General features: G+C 55.8%; 1 protein-coding gene across 1 annotated transcript in view; it reads left to right on the top strand.

Annotated features, from left to right (window-relative positions):
* The window catches only part of LOC311122320 (exocyst complex component 6B-like), a gene marked incomplete at its 3' end in the record, with an annotated part of 57,598 nt that extends 41,466 nt beyond the window's left edge, over nt 1-16,132 (top strand). Inside the window, exon 10 of the mRNA XM_084196697.1 lies at nt 15,769-16,132. Coding sequence (XP_084052823.1) covers nt 15,769-16,132 — 364 coding nt within the window. The remainder of the gene's footprint in view (nt 1-15,768) is intronic.
* Nucleotides 16,133-16,399: the final 267 nt, after the last annotated feature.

Raw genomic sequence — 16,399 nt, 5'->3', positions numbered from 1 at the left:
GAATTTATTTGCAAATTATGGTGGAAAATAAGTATTTGGTCAATAACAAAAGTTTCTCAATACTTTGTTATATACCCTTTGTTGGCAATGACACAGGTCAAACGTTTTCTGTAAGTCTTCACAAGGTTTTCACACACTGTTGCTGGTATTTTGGCCCATTCCTCCATGCAGATCTCCTCTAGAGCAGTGATGTTTTGGGGCTGTCGCTGGGCAACACGGACTTTCAACTCCTTCCAAAATGTTCTATGGGGTTGAGATCTGGAGACTGGCTAGGCCACTCCAGGACCTTGAAATGCTTCTTACGAAGCCACTCCTTCATTGCCCGGGCGGTGTGTTTGGGATCATTGTCGTGCTGAAAGACCCAGCCATGTTTCATCTTCAATGCCCTTGCTGATGGAAGGAGGTTTTCACTCAAAATCTCACGATACATGGCCCCATTCATTCTTTCCTTTACACGGATCAGTCGTCCTGGTCCCTTTGCAGAAAAACAGCCCCAAAGCATGATGTTTCCACCCCCATGCTTCACAGTAGGTATGGTGTTCTTTGGATGCAACTCAGCATTCTTTGTCCTCCAAACACGACGAGTTGAGTTTTTACCAAAAAGTTATATTTTGGTTTCATCTGACCATATGACATTCTCCCAATCCTCTTCTGGATCATCCAAATGCACTCTAGCAAACTTCAGACGGGCCTGGACATGTACTGGCTTAAGCAGGGGGACACGTCTGGCACTGCAGGATTTGAGTCCCTGGCGGCGTAGTGTGTTACTGATGGTAGGCTTTGTTACTTTGGTCCCAGCTCTCTGCAGGTCATTCACTAGGTCCCCCCGTGTGGTTCTGGGATTTTTGCTCACCGTTCTTGTGATCATTTTGACCCCACGGGGTGAGATCTTGCGTGGAGCCCCAGATCGAGGGAGATTATCAGTGGTCTTGTATGTCTTCCATTTCCTAATAATTGCTCCCACAGTTGATTTCTTCAAACCAAGCTGCTTACCTATTGCAGGTGCAGTCTTCCCAGCCTGGTGCAGGTCTACAATTTTGTTTCTGGTGTCCTTTGACAGCTCTTTGGTCTTGGCCATAGTGGAGTTTGGAGTGTGACTGTTTGAGGTTGTGGACAGGTGTCTTTTATACAGGTAAGTTCAAACAGGTGCCATTAATACAGGTAACGAGTGGAGGACAGGGGAGCCTCTTAAAGAAGAAGTTACAGGTCTGTGAGAGCCAGAAATCTTGTTTGTTTGTAGGTGACCAAATACTTATTTTCCACCATAATTTGCAAATAAATTCATAAAAAATCCTACAATGTGATTTTCTGGAAAAAAAAATCTCAATTTGTCTGTCATAGTTGACGTGTACCTATGATGAAAATTACAGGCCTCTCTCATCTTTTTAAGTGGGAGAACTTGCACAATTGGTGGCTGACTAAATACTTTTTTCCCCCACTGTATATATATGTATATGTATATATGTATATGTGTATATATATATTACATATAGTTTATATCTATATTACATATAGTTGATCTATATTGCATATAGTTTAGATCTGATGAACCATGTTGTCATTTTCATCTTTTTTATTTGATTTTAAATATTCATATTATCTCCACAGGGATTTTAAATATTCATATTCTCTCCACAGGGATTTTAAATATTCATATTATCTCTACAGGGATTTTAAATATTCATATTATCTCCACAGGGATTTTAAATATTCATATTCTCTCCACAGGGATTTTAAATATTCATATTATCTCTACAGGGATTTTAAATATTCATATTATCTCCACAGGGATTTTAAATATTCATATTCTCTCTACAGGGATTTTAAATATTCATATTATCTCCACAGTGATTTTAAATATTCATATTATCTCCACAGGGATTTTAAATATTCATATTATCTCCACAGCGATTTTCTGCATGTTTCCCCAAATTTAACCGAATGAATTGACGCCTTAGTAGTTTAAATCACCGTTCCCCTTTCCACTTGGTAACCCCACCCCCTCCACAGGATTGGCCCAACCAGTAACACAACACCATTAGTGGCAGCATAGGGATTTGGTTGATGCCTGCTATACTTGTTACAGCCTAAGGGGGGCGCTGTTTGATAACTCAGGCCTTTACAGTGTGCTTGTGTGTGCATGTCTTGGTGTGTGTGTATAAACTTCAGATTAAAGGAGCAACCGTAGTTTACAACACCAGTTGTAGAAGGGCTTCCTGTCTGACCCACCGGGCCGGTAGTGTTTAGTTGATCTGGTCTGAACCGTGATCAAGACAAAGGAGCTGATCGTGGACTACAGGAAAAGGAGGGCCGAACACGCCTCCGTTCACATCGACAGGGGCTGTAGTGGAGCGGGTCGAGAGTTTCAAGTTCCTTGGTGTCCACATCACCAACAAACTTATCATGGTCCAAACCCACCAAGACAGTCGTGGAGAGGGCATGACAACGCCTTTTGTAAGATAAGACCGCCGGCTCCAGTTTGGCTTCGCTCCAACTGGGCCTCAGGGAGATGTGTTTGTAACATACGGGGTGATGGCTGGGCCACTAGCAGGGTCTGGGTTGTGTGTGTATGTGGAAGGATTGTGACCGGGACAGGGCGGTCAGAGGGGAGGAGGCATGTTGTCTGGGAAGGTGTGTCTGTTTGGACGCTGTGTTTGTATCTGTGTGTGTTGTCAGGGTCAGGAGAGCTCTGGGGACAGAATCATCGAGGGAACGGAAGGGCATGAACTTTGGGAGGAAGGAGGGCAAGGGACGGAGGGAGAGGGACAGACAGAGGGGAGAGAGAGGGAGGGAGAGGGAGAGGGAGAGGGGGGGGGAGAGAGGGAGGGAGAGGGATGGGGAGGGAGGGAGGGGTTATGGCAAGGGTGAAAGGAAAGTTGAGCCATTTGTAGACAGACCGGGGAAACGGGGAGCAGAGAGAAAGGAGAGTGCGAGAGAGGGGTTAGGACAAGGGCAGAGCGGGAGAAAGCGCGAGAGCAGAAGGATTAAAGTGTGGGCAAGCGTGAGGTTGAAAACGAGAGAGGGGCCTTAAACTTTGAAAGGAGGGAGAGTGAGGGCAAGAGAGAGTTTAGCAACAGCTGTAAGGATGGCTGACTGATGGAGGAAGTTTGATAGCTAGATAGATAAATAGGGGACAGGGAAAGAGTGGGTTTAATAAAAGACGGGGAAAGGGAGAGAGTGTGAGGAGAGAAGGGGTAGAGAGAGGGAGAGAGTGTGAGGAGAGAAGGGGTAGAGAGAGGGAGAGAGTGTGAGGAGAGAAGGGGTAGAGAGAGGGAGAGAGTGTGAGGAGAGAAGGGGTAGAGAGGGGGAGAGAGTGTGAGGAGAGAAGGGGTAGAGAGGGGGAGAGAGTGTGAGGAGAGAAGGGGTAGAGAGAGGGAGAGAGTGTGAGGAGAGAAGGGGTAGAGAGGGGGAGAGAGTGTGAGGAGAGAAGGGGTAGAGAGAGGGAGAGAGTGTGAGGAGAGAAGGGGTAGAGAGGGGGAGAGCTGTCAAGGGGAGACTGAGTGCAGGAGGCAGACTACAAGAGGAGAGGGCGATGGAAGGAGGAGGGGAGAGAGAGAGGAGTGTATATTGGAGTTGAAGAAGTGGAGAGGTTGCACTGGAGTTCAAAAGGGCAAGAGAGTCGAGGAGGAAGGAGGGGGAGGGACGGATGAGTGAAAGTGAAGGGAAGGGAAGGGGGAACTGGAGAAAAAGGGAAAGGTGTTGAAAGGTGTGACCTCAACCTCAGGGTCGCTCTTTCTTCCCCTCTCTCGTTCCCTCGTTTGGTTCCTGCCAGCGTTTGTTTATTTTAGGTTTGTTGTGCTCTTTTACTATCTTCCTTCTCTCTCTTCCCTCTCGCGCGCTCCTGTCTTTTTTTTTTTGGACCTTTTTGTTTTAGTGTCTGAAAGATGACCGTGTGTGGCGGTTCTGAGATTGTGTGGCTCGTACCAGCTGTTGGCTTCACCCTCTGTCCACTGGCACAGAGGCATGCCTTACAGATGACTGTTTATACCGAATAATAACACGCTTGAGATTCAATAATCAATAGAAATCACATCCTAATCATCGTATTCAACAAAGAGAACGTTCTAAATATTTTCTCCAATAGACAAGTTCGAGAGAGAACAGAGAACTACTTCAACTAAACCAGAGAAGTAACGTTTTTCCAACTAAACCAGAGAAGTACTCCAACTAAACTAAAGTTTGTGTGTGTGTGTGTGTGTGTATATATATATATATATAACAGTATTATTAAACAATGGGCTGAGCGGTGAAGGGTTCTTGGTGCAGTTCTCAGTTGGTCTGAGGGAAACACTCTGGGGCCATGTAGGGCCAACTGCTGTTTACATTGATCATAATTCCTATCAGACTTTACTGTGTAGAACAAAGGTATATTGTTCTACACCATGACTGTAATATGGTGGAATTTAGACATGGGGAGAGGGACTGGGGAGGAGAGAGAGAGACTGGAGAGGAGAGAGAGAGAGACTGGGGAGGAGAGAGAGGGACTGGGGAGGAGAGAGAGGGACTGGGGAGGAGAGAGAGAGACTGGGGAGGAGAGAGGGGGACTGGGGAGGTGAGAGAGAGAGACTGGGGAGGAGAGAGAGAGGGACTGGGGAGGTGAGAGGGGGACTGGGGAGGTGAGAGAGAGGGACTGGGGAGGTGAGAGAGAGGGACTGGGGAGGTGAGAGAGAGGGACTGGGGAGGTGAGAGAGAGACTGGGGAGGAGAGAGGGGGACTGGGGAGGAGAGAGAGAGAGACTGGGGAGGTGAGAGAGAGGGACTGGGGAGGAGAGAGAGAGAGACTGGGGAGGAGAGAGAGAGAGACTGGGGAGGTGAGAGAGGGACTGGGGAGGAGAGAGAGAGACTGGGGAGGAGAGAGAGGGACTGGGGAGGAGAGAGAGTGACTGGGGAGGTGAGAGAGAGAGACTGGGGAGGAGAGAGAGAGGGACTGGGGAGGTGAGAGGGGGACTGGGGAGGTGAGAGAGAGGGACTGGGGAGGTGAGAGAGAGGGACTGGGGAGGTGAGAGAGAGAGACTGGGGAGGACAGAGAGGGACTGGGGAGGAGAGAGAGTGACTGGGGTGGAGAGAGAGAGAGACTGGGGAGGAGAGAGAGAGACTGGGGAGGAGAGAGAGAGACTGGGGAGGTGAGAGAGAGAGACTGGGGAGGAGAGAGAGAGAGACTGGGGAGGTGAGAGAGGGACTGGGGAGGAGAGAGAGAGACTGGGGAGGAGAGAGAGGGACTGGGGAGGAGAGAGAGTGACTGGGGAGGTGAGAGAGAGACTGGGGAGGAGAGAGAGGGACTGGGGAGGAGAGAGAGAGACTGGGGAGGAGAGAGAGGGACTGGGGAGGAGAGAGAGGGACTGGGGAGGAGAGAGAGAGACTGGGGAGGAGAGAGAGGGACTGGGGAGGAGAGAGAGGGACTGGGGAGGAGAGAGAGGGACTGGGGACTGGGGAGGTGAGAGAGAGGGACTGGGGAGGAGAGAGAGACTGGGGAGGAGAGAGAGAGGGACTGGGGAGGAGAGAGAGAGGGACTGGGGAGGAGAGAGAGAGGGACTGGGGAGGAGAGAGAGAGGGACTGGGGAGGAGAGAGAGAGGGACTGGGGAGGAGAGAGAGAGACTGGGGAGGAGAGAGAGTGACTGGGGAGGTGAGAGAGAGACTGGGGAGGAGAGAGAGAGACTGGGGAGGAGAGAGAGACTGGGGAGGAGAGAGAGAGACTGGGGAGGAGAGAGAGAGACTGGGGAGGAGAGAGAGAGACTGGGGAGGAGAGAGAAAGACTGGGGAGGGGAGAGAGAGACTGGGGAGGGGAGAGAGAGACTGGGGAGGAGAGAGAGAGAGAGAGACTGGGGAGGAGAAAGAGGGACTGGGGAGGTGAGAGAGAGACTGGGGAGGTGAGAGAGAGACTGGGGAGGTGAGAGAGAGAGACTGGGGAGGAGAGAGAGAGAGACTGGGGAGGAGAGAGAGAGAGAGAGAGAGACTGGGGAGGAGAGAGAGAGAGAGAGACTGGGGAGGAGAGAGAGAGAGAGAGAGACTGGGGAGGAGAGAGAGAGAGAGAGAGAGAGACTGGGGAGGAGAGAGAGAGACTGGGGAGGTGAGAGAGTGACTGGGGAGGTGAGAGAGAGACTGGGGAGGAGAGAGAGAGACTGGGGAGGAGAGAGAGACTGGGGAGGAGAGAGAGAGAGAGACTGGGGAGGTGAGAGAGAGACTGGGGAGGAGAGAGAAAGACTGGGGAGGGGAGAGAGAGAGACTGGGGAGGAGAGAGAGAGACTGGGGAGGAGAGAGAGAGAGACTGGGGAGGAGAGAGAGAGAGACTGGGGAGGAGAGAGAGAGACTGGGGAGGTGAGAGAGAGAGAGACTGGGGAGGTGAGAGAGAGAGAGAGACTGGGGAGGTGAGAGAGACTGGGGAGGAGAGAGAGAGAGACTGGGGAGGTGAGAGAGAGAGAGACTGGGGAGGTGAGAGAGAGAGAGACTGGGGAGGTGAGAGAGAGAGACTGGGGAGGTGAGAGAGAGAGACTGGGGAGGTGAGAGAGAGAGAGAGACTGGGGAGGAGAGAGAGAGAGAGACTGGGGAGGAGAGAGAGAGACTGGGGAGGAGAGAGAGACTGGGGAGGAGAGAGAGAGAGACTGGGGAGGAGAGAGAGAGAGAGAGACTGGGGAGGAGAGAGAGAGAGAGACTGGGGAGGAGAGAGAGAGAGACTGGGGAGGAGAGAGAGAGACTGGGGAGGAGAGAGAGAGAGAGAGACTGGGGAGGAGAGAGAGAGAGACTGGGGAGGAGAGAGAGAGACTGGGGAGGAGAGAGAGAGAGAGAGACTGGGGAGGAGAGAGAGGGACTGGGGAGGAGAAAGAGGGACTGGGGAGGTGAGAGAGAGACTGGGGAGGAGAGAGAGAGACTGGGGAGGAGAGAGAGAGACTGGGGAGGAGAGAGAGAGACTGTGGAGGAGTGAGAGAGACTGGGGAGGTGAGAGAGAGACTGGGGAGGAGAGAGAGAGACTGGGGAGGTGAGAGAGAGAGACTGGGGAGGAGAGAGAGATTGGGGAGGAGAGAGAGAGAGAGAGAGAGAGAGACTGGGGAGTTGAGAGAGGGACTGGGGAGTTGAGAGAGGGACTGGGGAGTTGAGAGAGGGACTGGGGAGAGGAGAGAGGGACTGGGGAGGAGAGAGAGACTGGGGAGGAGAGAGAGGGACTGGGGAGGAGAGAGAGACTGGGGAGGAGAGAGAGAGAGACTGGGGAGGAGAGAGAGAGAGAGACTGGGGAGGTGAGAGAGAGAGAGACTGGGGAGGTGAGAGAGAGTCTGGGGAGGAGAGAGAGAGGGACTGGGGAGGAGAGCGAGAGGAGAGACTGGGGAGGAGAGAGAAAGACTGGGGAGGGGAGAGAGAGAGAGACTGGGGAGGTGAGAGAGAGAGAGACTGGGGAGGAGAGAGAGAGACTGGGGAGGAGAGAGAGAGACTGGGGAGGAGAGAGAGAGACTGGGGAGGAGAGAGAGAGAGAGAGACTGGGGAGGAGAGAGAGAGAGAGAGACTGGGGAGGAGAGAGAGAGAGAGAGACTGGGGAGGAGAGAGAGAGAGAGAGAGACTGGGGAGGAGAGAGAGCGAGAGAGAGAGAGACTGGGGAGGAGAGAGAGAGACTGGGGAGGAGAGAGAGGGACTGGGGAGGAGAGAGAGGGACTGGGGAGGAGAGAGAGAGAGAGAGAGACTGGGGAGGAGAGAGAGAGAGAGAGAGACTGGGGAGGAGAGAGAGAGAGAGAGACTGGGGAGGAGAGAGAGAGAGAGAGACTGGGGAGGAGAGAGAGAGAGAGAGACTGGGGAGGAGAGAGAGAGAGACTGGGGAGGAGAGAGAGACTGGGGAGGAGAGAGAGAGAGAGACTGGGGAGGTGAGAGAGAGACTGGGGAGGGGAGAGAGAGAGACTGGGGAGGAGAGAGAGAGACTGGGGAGGAGAGAGAGAGAGACTGGGGAGGAGAGAGAGAGAGACTGGGGAGGAGAGAGAGAGAGACTGGGGAGGTGAGAGAGAGAGAGACTGGGGAGGTGAGAGAGAGAGAGACTGGGGAGGTGAGAGAGAGAGAGACTGGGGAGGTGAGAGAGACTGGGGAGGAGAGAGAGAGAGACTGGGGAGGAGAGAGAGACTGGGGAGGTGAGAGAGAGAGAGACTGGGGAGGTGAGAGAGAGAGACTGGGGAGGTGAGAGAGAGAGAGAGACTGGGGAGGTGAGAGAGAGAGAGAGACTGGGGAGGAGAGAGAGAGAGACTGGGGAGGAGAGAGAGAGAGACTGGGGAGGAGAGAGAGAGACTGGGGAGGAGAGAGAGAGACTGGGGAGGAGAGAGAGAGAGACTGGGGAGGAGAGAGAGAGAGAGAGACTGGGGAGGAGAGAGAGAGAGAGACTGGGGAGGAGAGAGAGAGAGACTGGGGAGGAGAGAGAGAGAGACTGGGGAGGAGAGAGTGAGAGACTGGGGAGGAGAGAGAGAGAGAGAGAGAGACTGGGGAGGAGAGAGAGAGACTGGGGAGGAGAGAGAGACTGGGGAGGAGAGAGAGAGAGACTGGGGAGGAGAGAGAGGGACTGGGGAGGAGAGAGAGGGACTGGGGAGGAGAAAGAGGGACTGGGGAGGTGAGAGAGAGACTGGGGAGGAGAGAGAGACTGGGGAGGAGAGAGAGAGACTGGGGAGGAGAGAGAGAGACTGGGGAGGTGAGAGAGAGACTGGGGAGGAGAGAGAGAGACTGGGGAGGTGAGAGAGAGAGACTGGGGAGGAGAGAGAGATTGGGGAGGAGAGAGAGAGAGAGAGAGACTGGGGAGTTGAGAGAGGGACTGGGGAGTTGAGAGAGGGACTGGGGAGTTGAGAGAGGGACTGGGGAGTTGAGAGAGGGACTGGGGAGGAGAGAGAGAGACTGGGGAGGAGAGAGAGGGACTGGGGAGGAGAGAGAGAGAGAGACTGGGGAGGAGAGAGAGAGAGACTGGGGAGGAGAGAGAGAGAGAGACTGGGGAGGAGAGAGAGAGAGACTGGGGAGGTGAGAGGGAGGGACTGGGGAGGAGAGAGAGAGAGACTGGGGAGGAGAGAGAGACTGGGGAGGAGAGAGAGAGACTGGGGAGGAGAGAGAGACTGGGGAGGAGAGAGAGAGACTGGGGAGGAGAGAGAGAGACTGGGGAGGTGAGAGAGAGACTGGGGAGGTGAGAGAGGGACTGGGGAGTTGAGAGAGGGACTGGGGAGGAGAGAGAGAGACTGGGGAGGAGAGAGAGGGACTGGGGAGGAGAGAGAGAGAGACTGGGGAGGAGAGAGAGAGAGACTGGGGAGGTGAGAGGGAGGGACTGGGGAGGAGAGAGAGAGAGACTGGGGAGGAGAGAGAGACTGGGGAGGAGAGAGAGAGACTGGGGAGGAGAGAGAGAGACTGGGGAGGAGAGAGAGAGACTGGGGAGGAGAGAGAGACTGGGGAGGAGAGAGAGAGACTGGGGAGGAGAGAGAGAGAGAGAGACTGGGGAGGAGAGAGAGAGAGAGACTGGGGAGGAGAGAGAGAGAGACTCGGGAGGAGAGAGAGAGAGACTGGGGAGGAGAGAGTGAGAGACTGGGGAGGAGAGAGAGAGAGAGAGAGAGACTGGGGAGGAGAGAGAGAGACTGGGGAGGAGAGAGAGACTGGGGAGGAGAGAGAGAGAGACTGGGGAGGAGAGAGAGGGACTGGGGAGGAGAAAGAGGGACTGGGGAGGTGAGAGAGAGACTGGGGAGGAGAGAGAGACTGGGGAGGAGAGAGAGAGACTGGGGAGGAGAGAGAGAGACTGGGGAGGTGAGAGAGAGACTGGGGAGTTGAGAGAGGGACTGGGGAGTTGAGAGAGGGACTGGGGAGGAGAGAGAGAGACTGGGGAGGAGAGAGAGGGACTGGGGAGGAGAGAGAGAGAGAGACTGGGGAGGAGAGAGAGAGAGACTGGGGAGGTGAGAGGGAGGGACTGGGGAGGAGAGAGAGAGAGACTGGGGAGGAGAGAGAGACTGGGGAGGAGAGAGAGAGACTGGGGAGGAGAGAGAGAGACTGGGGAGGAGAGAGAGAGAGACTGGGGAGGAGAGAGAGAGAGACTGGGGAGGAGAGAGAGAGAGAGAGACTGGGGAGGAGAGAGAGAGAGAGAGAGACTGGGGAGGAGAGAGAGAGAGAGACTGGGGAGGAGAGAGAGAGAGAGAGACTGGGGAGGAGAGAGAGGGACTGGGGAGGAGAGAGAGGGACTGGGGAGGAGAGAGAGAGAGACTGCGGAGGAGAGAGAGAGAGAGAGAGACTGGGGAGGAGAGAGAGGGACTGGGGAGGAGAGAGAGAGAGAGAGAGAGACTGGGGAGGAGAGAGAGAGACTGGGGAGGAGAGAGAGAGAGAGAGAGACTGGGGAGGAGAGAGAGAGAGACTGGGGAGGAGAGAGAGGGACTGGGGAGGAGAGAGAGAGAGACTGGGGAGGAGAGAGAGAGACTGGGGAGGAGAGAGAGAGAGAGACTGGGGAGGTGAGAGAGGGCTGGGGAGGAGAGAGAGAGAGAGACTGGGGAGGTGAGAGAGAGAGAGACTGGGGAGGTGAGAGAGAGAGAGACTGGGGAGGTGAGAGAGAGAGAGACTGGGGAGGTGAGAGAGAGAGAGACTGGGGAGGTGAGAGAGAGAGAGACTGGGGAGGAGAGAGAGAGAGACTGGGGAGGAGAGAGAGAGAGACTGGGGAGGTGAGAGAGAGAGAGACTGGGGAGGTGAGAGAGAGAGACTGGGGAGGTGAGAGAGAGAGACTGGGGAGGAGAGAGAGAGACTGGGGAGTTGAGAGAGGGACTGGGGAGGAGAGAGGGAGGGACTGGGGAGGAGAGAGGGAGGGACTGGGGAGGAGAGAGAGAGAGACTGGGGAGGAGAGAGAGAGACTGGGGAGGAGAGAGAGAGACTGGGGAGGAGAGAGAGAGACTGGGGAGGAGAGAGAGAGAGACTGGGGAGGAGAGAGAGAGAGACTGGGGAGGAGAGAGAGAGAGAGAGACTGGGGAGGAGAGAGAGAGAGAGAGACTGGGGAGGAGAGAGAGAGAGAGACTGGGGAGGAGAGAGAGAGAGAGAGAGACTGGGGAGGAGAGAGAGGGACTGGGGAGGAGAGAGAGGGACTGGGGAGGAGAGAGAGAGACTGGGGAGGAGAGAGGGACTGGGGAGGAGAGAGAGAGAGAGAGAGACTGGGGAGGAGAGAGAGAGACTGGGGATGAGAGAGAGAGAGAGAGAGACTGGGGAGGAGAGAGAGAGAGACTGGGGAGGAGAGAGAGGGACTGGGGAGGAGAGAGAGAGAGACTGGGGAGGAGAGAGAGGGACTGGGGAGGAGAGAGAGAGACTGGGGAGGAGAGAGAGAGAGACTGGGGAGGTGAGAGAGGTCTGGGGAGGAGAGAGAGGGACTGGGGAGGAGAAAGAGGGACTGGGGAGGAGAGAGAGAGAGGGACTGGGGAGGAGAGAGAGAGAGGGACTGGGGAGGAGAGAGAGACTGGGGAGGAGAGAGAGGGACTGGGGAGGAGAGAGAGAGACTGGGGAGGAGAGAGAGAGTGACTGGGGAGGTGAGAGAGAGGGACTGGGGAGGAGAGAGAGAGACTGGGGAGGAGAGAGAGGGACTGGGGAGGAGAAAGAGGGACTGGGGAGGAGAGAGAGAGAGAGAGAGGGACTGGGGAGGAGAGAGAGAGACTGGGGAGGAGAGAGAGAGACTGGGGAGGAGAGAGAGAGACTGGGGAGGAGAGAGAGGGACTGGGGAGGAGAGAGAGGGACTGGGGAGGAGAGAGAGAGACTGGGGAGGAGAGAGAGAGAGACTGGGGAGGAGAGAGAGAGAGACTGGGGAGGTGAGAGAGACTGGGGAGGTGAGAGAGAGATTGGGGAGGTGAGAGAGAGACTGGGGAGGAGAGAGAGGGACTGGGGAGGAGAGAGAGTGACTGGGGAGGAGAGAGAGAGAGAGACTGGGGATGTGAGAGAGACTGGGGAGGAGAGAGAGAGGGCTGGGGAGGAGAGAGAGAGAGACTGGGGAGGAGAGAGAGAGAGACTCGGGAGGTAAGAGAAGGACTGGGGAGGAGAGAGAGGGACTGGGGAGGAGAGAGAGAGAGAGACTGGGGAGGAGAGAGAGAGAGACTGGGGAGGTGAGAGAGAGAGACTGGGGAGGTGAGAGAGAGAGACTGGGGAGGAGAGAGAGAGACTGGGGAGTTGAGAGAGGGACTGGGGAGGAGAGAGGGAGGGACTGGGGAGGAGAGAGGGAGGGACTGGGGAGGAGAGAGGGGGACTGGGGAGGAGAGAGAGAGAGAGACTGGGGAGGAGAGAGAGAGAGACTGGGGAGGAGAGAGAGAGAGACTCGGGAGGTGAGAGAAGGACTGGGGAGGAGAGAGAGAGAGACTGAGGAGGAGAGAGAGAGAGACTGAGGAGGAGAGAGAGAGAGACTGGGGAGGAGAGAGAGAGAGAGACTGGGGAGGTGAGAGAGGGACTGGGGAAGAGAGAGAGAGAGAGAGGGAGAGAGAGAGGGACTGGGGAGGAGAGAGAGAGGGACTGGGGAGGAGAGAGAGAGGGACTGGGGAGGAGAGAGAGAGAGACTGAGGAGGAGAGAGAGAGAGACTGGGGAGGAGAGAGAGGGACTGGGTAGGAGAGAGAGAGACTGGGGAGGAGAGAGAGGGACTGGGTAGGAGAGAGAGAGACTGGGGAGGAGAGAGAGACTGGGGAGGAGAGAGAGGGACTGGGGAGGAGAGAGAGAGAGACTGGGGAGGAGAGAGGGAGACTGGGGAGGTGAGAGAGGGACTGGGGAGGAGAGAGAGAGGGACTGGGGAGGAGAGAGAGAGAGACTGGGGAGGAGAGAGGGAGACTGGGGAGGTGAGAGAGAGACTGGGTAGGAGAGAGAGGGACTGGGGAGGAGAGAGAGAGAGACTGGGGAGGAGAGAGGGAGACTGGGGAGGTGAGAGAGAGACTGGGGAGGAGAGAGGGAGACTGGGGAGGTGAGAGAGAGACTGGGTAGGAGAGAGAGAGACTGGGGAGGAGAGAGGGAGACTGGGGAGGTGAGAGAGGGACTGGGGAGGAGAGAGAGAGGGACTGGGGAGGAGAGAGAGACTGGGGAGGAGAGAGAGGGACTGGGGAGGAGAGAGAGAGAGACTGGGGAGGAGAGAGAGAGAGAGACTGGGGAGGAGAGAGAGAGAGAGACTGGGGAGGAGAGAGAGAGAGACTGGGGAGGAGAGAGAGAGCGACTGGGGAGGAGAGAGAGAGAGACTGGGGAGGAGAGAGAGAGAGACTGGGGAGAAGAGAGAGGGACTGGGGAGGAGAGAGAGACTGGGGAGGAGAGAGAGAGAGGGACAGGGGAGGAGAGAGAGAGAGGGACAGGGGAGGAGAGAGAGAGAGGGACAGGGGAGGAGAGAGAGAGAGGGACAGGGGAGGAGAGAGAGAGAGGGACAGGGGAGGAGAGAGAGAGAGGGACTGGGGAGGAGAGAGAGAGAGAGGGACTGGGGAGGAGAGAGAGAGAGGGACTGGGGAGGAGAGAGAGAGGGACTGGGGAGGAGAGAGAGGGACTGGGGAGGAGAGAGAGAGACTGGGGAGGAGAGAGAGGGACTGGGGAGGAGAGAGAGAGACTGGGGAGGAGAGAGAGAGAGAGACTGGGGAGGAGAGAGAGACTGGGGAGGAGAGAGAGAGACTGGGGAGGAGAGAGAGAGACTGGGGAGGAGAGAGAGAGACTGGGGAGGAGAGAGAGAGACTGGGGAGGAGAGAGAGAGACTGGGGAGGAGAGAGAGAGACTGGGGAGGAGAGAGAGAGAGACTGGGGAGGAGAGAGAGAGAGAGACTGGGGAGGAGAGAGAGAGAGACTGGGGAGGAGAGAGAGAGACTGGGGAGGAGAGAGAGGGACTGGGGAGGTGAGAGAGAGAGAGACTGGGGAGGTGAGAGCGGGAGAGACTGGCGAGGTGAGAGCGGGAGAGACTGGCGAGGTGAGAGCGGGAGAGACTGGGGAGGAGAGAGAGAGAGAGACTGGGGAGGAGAGAGAGAGAGAGACTGGGGAGGAGAGAGAGAGAGAGACTGGGGAGGAGAGAGAGAGACTGGGGAGGTGAGAGAGAGAGAGACTGGGGAGGAGAGAGAGAGAGAGACTGGGGAGGAGAGAGAGAGAGAGACTGGGGAGGAGAGAGAGAGACTGGGGAGGAGAGAGAGAGAGAGACTGGGGAGGAGAGAGAGAGACTGGGGAGGTGAGAGAGAGAGGGACTGGGGAGGTGAGAGAGAGAGAGACTGGGGAGGTGAGAGCGGGAGAGACTGGCGAGGTGAGAGCGGGAGAGACTGGGGAGGAGAGAGAGAGAGAGACTGGGGAGGAGAGAGAGAGAGAGACTGGGGAGGAGAGAGAGAGAGAGACTGGGGAAGAGAGAGAGAGAGACTGGGGAGGAGAGAGAGAGAGAGAGAGACTGGGGAGGTGAGAGAGACTGGGGAGGAGAGAGAGAGAGAGAGACTGGGAAGAGAGAGAGACTGGGGAGGAGAGAGAGAGAGAGAGACTGGGGAGGTGAGAGAGAGAGAGAGAGACTGGGGAAGAGAGAGAGACTGGGGAGGTGAGAGCGGCAGAGACTGGGGAGGTGAGAGCGGGACGAGGGAGGGACGGGGGAGACGAGGGAGGGGGAGAAGAGGAGAAAACAAACCTACAGTTTTGATTGTAAATGGGATTTCAGGTCCACAGTGAAAATAATTCAGTCTGTGTGTGTGTGTGTTTGGACGGTAATCGCTTTCAAACCAAAACGCAATGAGACCATGATGCGCTTCGGTGGGTGTGTGTTTCTGAACTGGTGAAACTGTCCAAACGAGGCTCTGTCTGGCAGTAGAGAACGTTCCAGAATCTAGAAGGTCTGTTCTCTGCCTTAGGCCCTGTAGTCATAGCGACGTGGCTCCGCTCTGGTGTTTGGAGCTTATGCCCTTAGGGGATCCCTCTGACCTCCAGCTGCACCTTCCATCTCTCCAGACTGTTAGTATTGTGACTGTTAGTATTGTGACTGTTAGTATTGTGACTGTTAGTATTGTGACTGTTAGTATTGTGACTGTTAGTATTGTGACTGTTAGTATTGTGACTGTTAGTATTGTGACTGTTAGTATTGTGACTGTTAGTATTGTGACTGTTAGTATTGTGACTGTTAGTATTGTGTATCTGAGTTCATGGTGGTTGTCCGTTCAGCAGTCATCTTTAAAGACGGGAATCCGCAGTAGGGGAAACTGTTGTTATGGGAAACTGTTGTTAGGGGAAACTGTTGTTAGGGGAAACTGTTGTTATGGGAAACTGTTGTTAGGGAAACGGCCCACTGTTGTTTATTGTTTTCCGTCGCACAACGTGGTAAAATGTTGAGGTACATATTCTTCTGTTCTATGGCGAGTGCAATGATGTTAAAAACTATGTTGGTTGTTTGCAATAAATTATTTTGTTGTTGTAATATTGCAAACGGACTTACAAACACCTCTTAGCAGACCTACTCTGGAGACCTCTCTGCCAATCCCCCCCCTTCGTCTAGCAGCTTCTCTCTCACTCCTTCTCTCCCCCCTCCTCCCTCTCTCCCCCCCTCCTCCCTCTCTCCCCCCTCCTCCCTCTCTCCCCGCTCCTCCCTCTCTCCCCCCCCCCCCCCCTCCCGCTCCATCCCACACTTCACCCCTCTCCCTCTCTCTGAGGGACTGCTGCTACTGTGTATCTGAGTTCAGGGAGGTTTAAGCTTTCACTCTATTCAATAGACATTGTTCTCATTGAGAGAACTGCCGAGGTGCTGAAAAGCAAGGTCCTCATTTCTCTTAGGAAATACTACAGTTTATCTCTTCAATCAGATCTCAGTTGAACTTGTTATTTTATTGTAACCAATGTTCATTGTAACAGCACACAGAGGTGACTGAGCATGGCCTGAGCTCTAGCTTTCATGGTTGTGGAGTGTGTGACCGAGACCGGGGAGGGGACGGGGACGAGACCGGGAGGGGGCGGGACGAGACCGGGGAGGGGGACGGGGACGAGACCGGGGAGGGGGACGGGGACGAGACCGGGGAGGGGACGAGACCGAGACCGGGGGGGGGGACGATACCGAGACCGAGGGGGGGACGAGACCGAGACCGGGGAGGGGGACGAGACCGAGACCGGGGGAGGGGACGAGACCGAGACCGGAGGGGGGACGAGACCGAGACCGAGGAGGGGGACGGGGACGAGACCGAGGAGGGGGACGGGGACGAGGACCGGGGAGGGGGACGAGGCCGAGACCGGGGAGGGGGACGAGACCGAGACCGGGGAGGGGGACGAGACCGAGACCGGGGAGAGGGACGAGACCGAGACCGGGGAGGGGGACGGACGAGACCGGGGAGGGGGACGAGACCGAGACCGGGGAGGGGACGAGACCGAGACGGAGGGGGGGGGACGAGACCGAGACCGGGGGGGGAGGGGGACCAGACCGAGACCGGGGAGGGGGACGAGACCGAGACGAGGAGGGGGGACGAGACCGAGACCGGGGAGGGGGACGAGA

The sequence above is a fragment of the Coregonus lavaretus genome (genome assembly GCF_964263955.1).
Source record: "Coregonus lavaretus genome assembly, contig: HAP1_SCAFFOLD_2336, whole genome shotgun sequence".
Classification (NCBI taxonomy): domain Eukaryota; kingdom Metazoa; phylum Chordata; class Actinopteri; order Salmoniformes; family Salmonidae; genus Coregonus; species Coregonus lavaretus.
The sequence above is the reverse complement of the archived record's forward strand: the minus strand, read 5'-3'. Positions and strand labels throughout refer to the sequence as shown.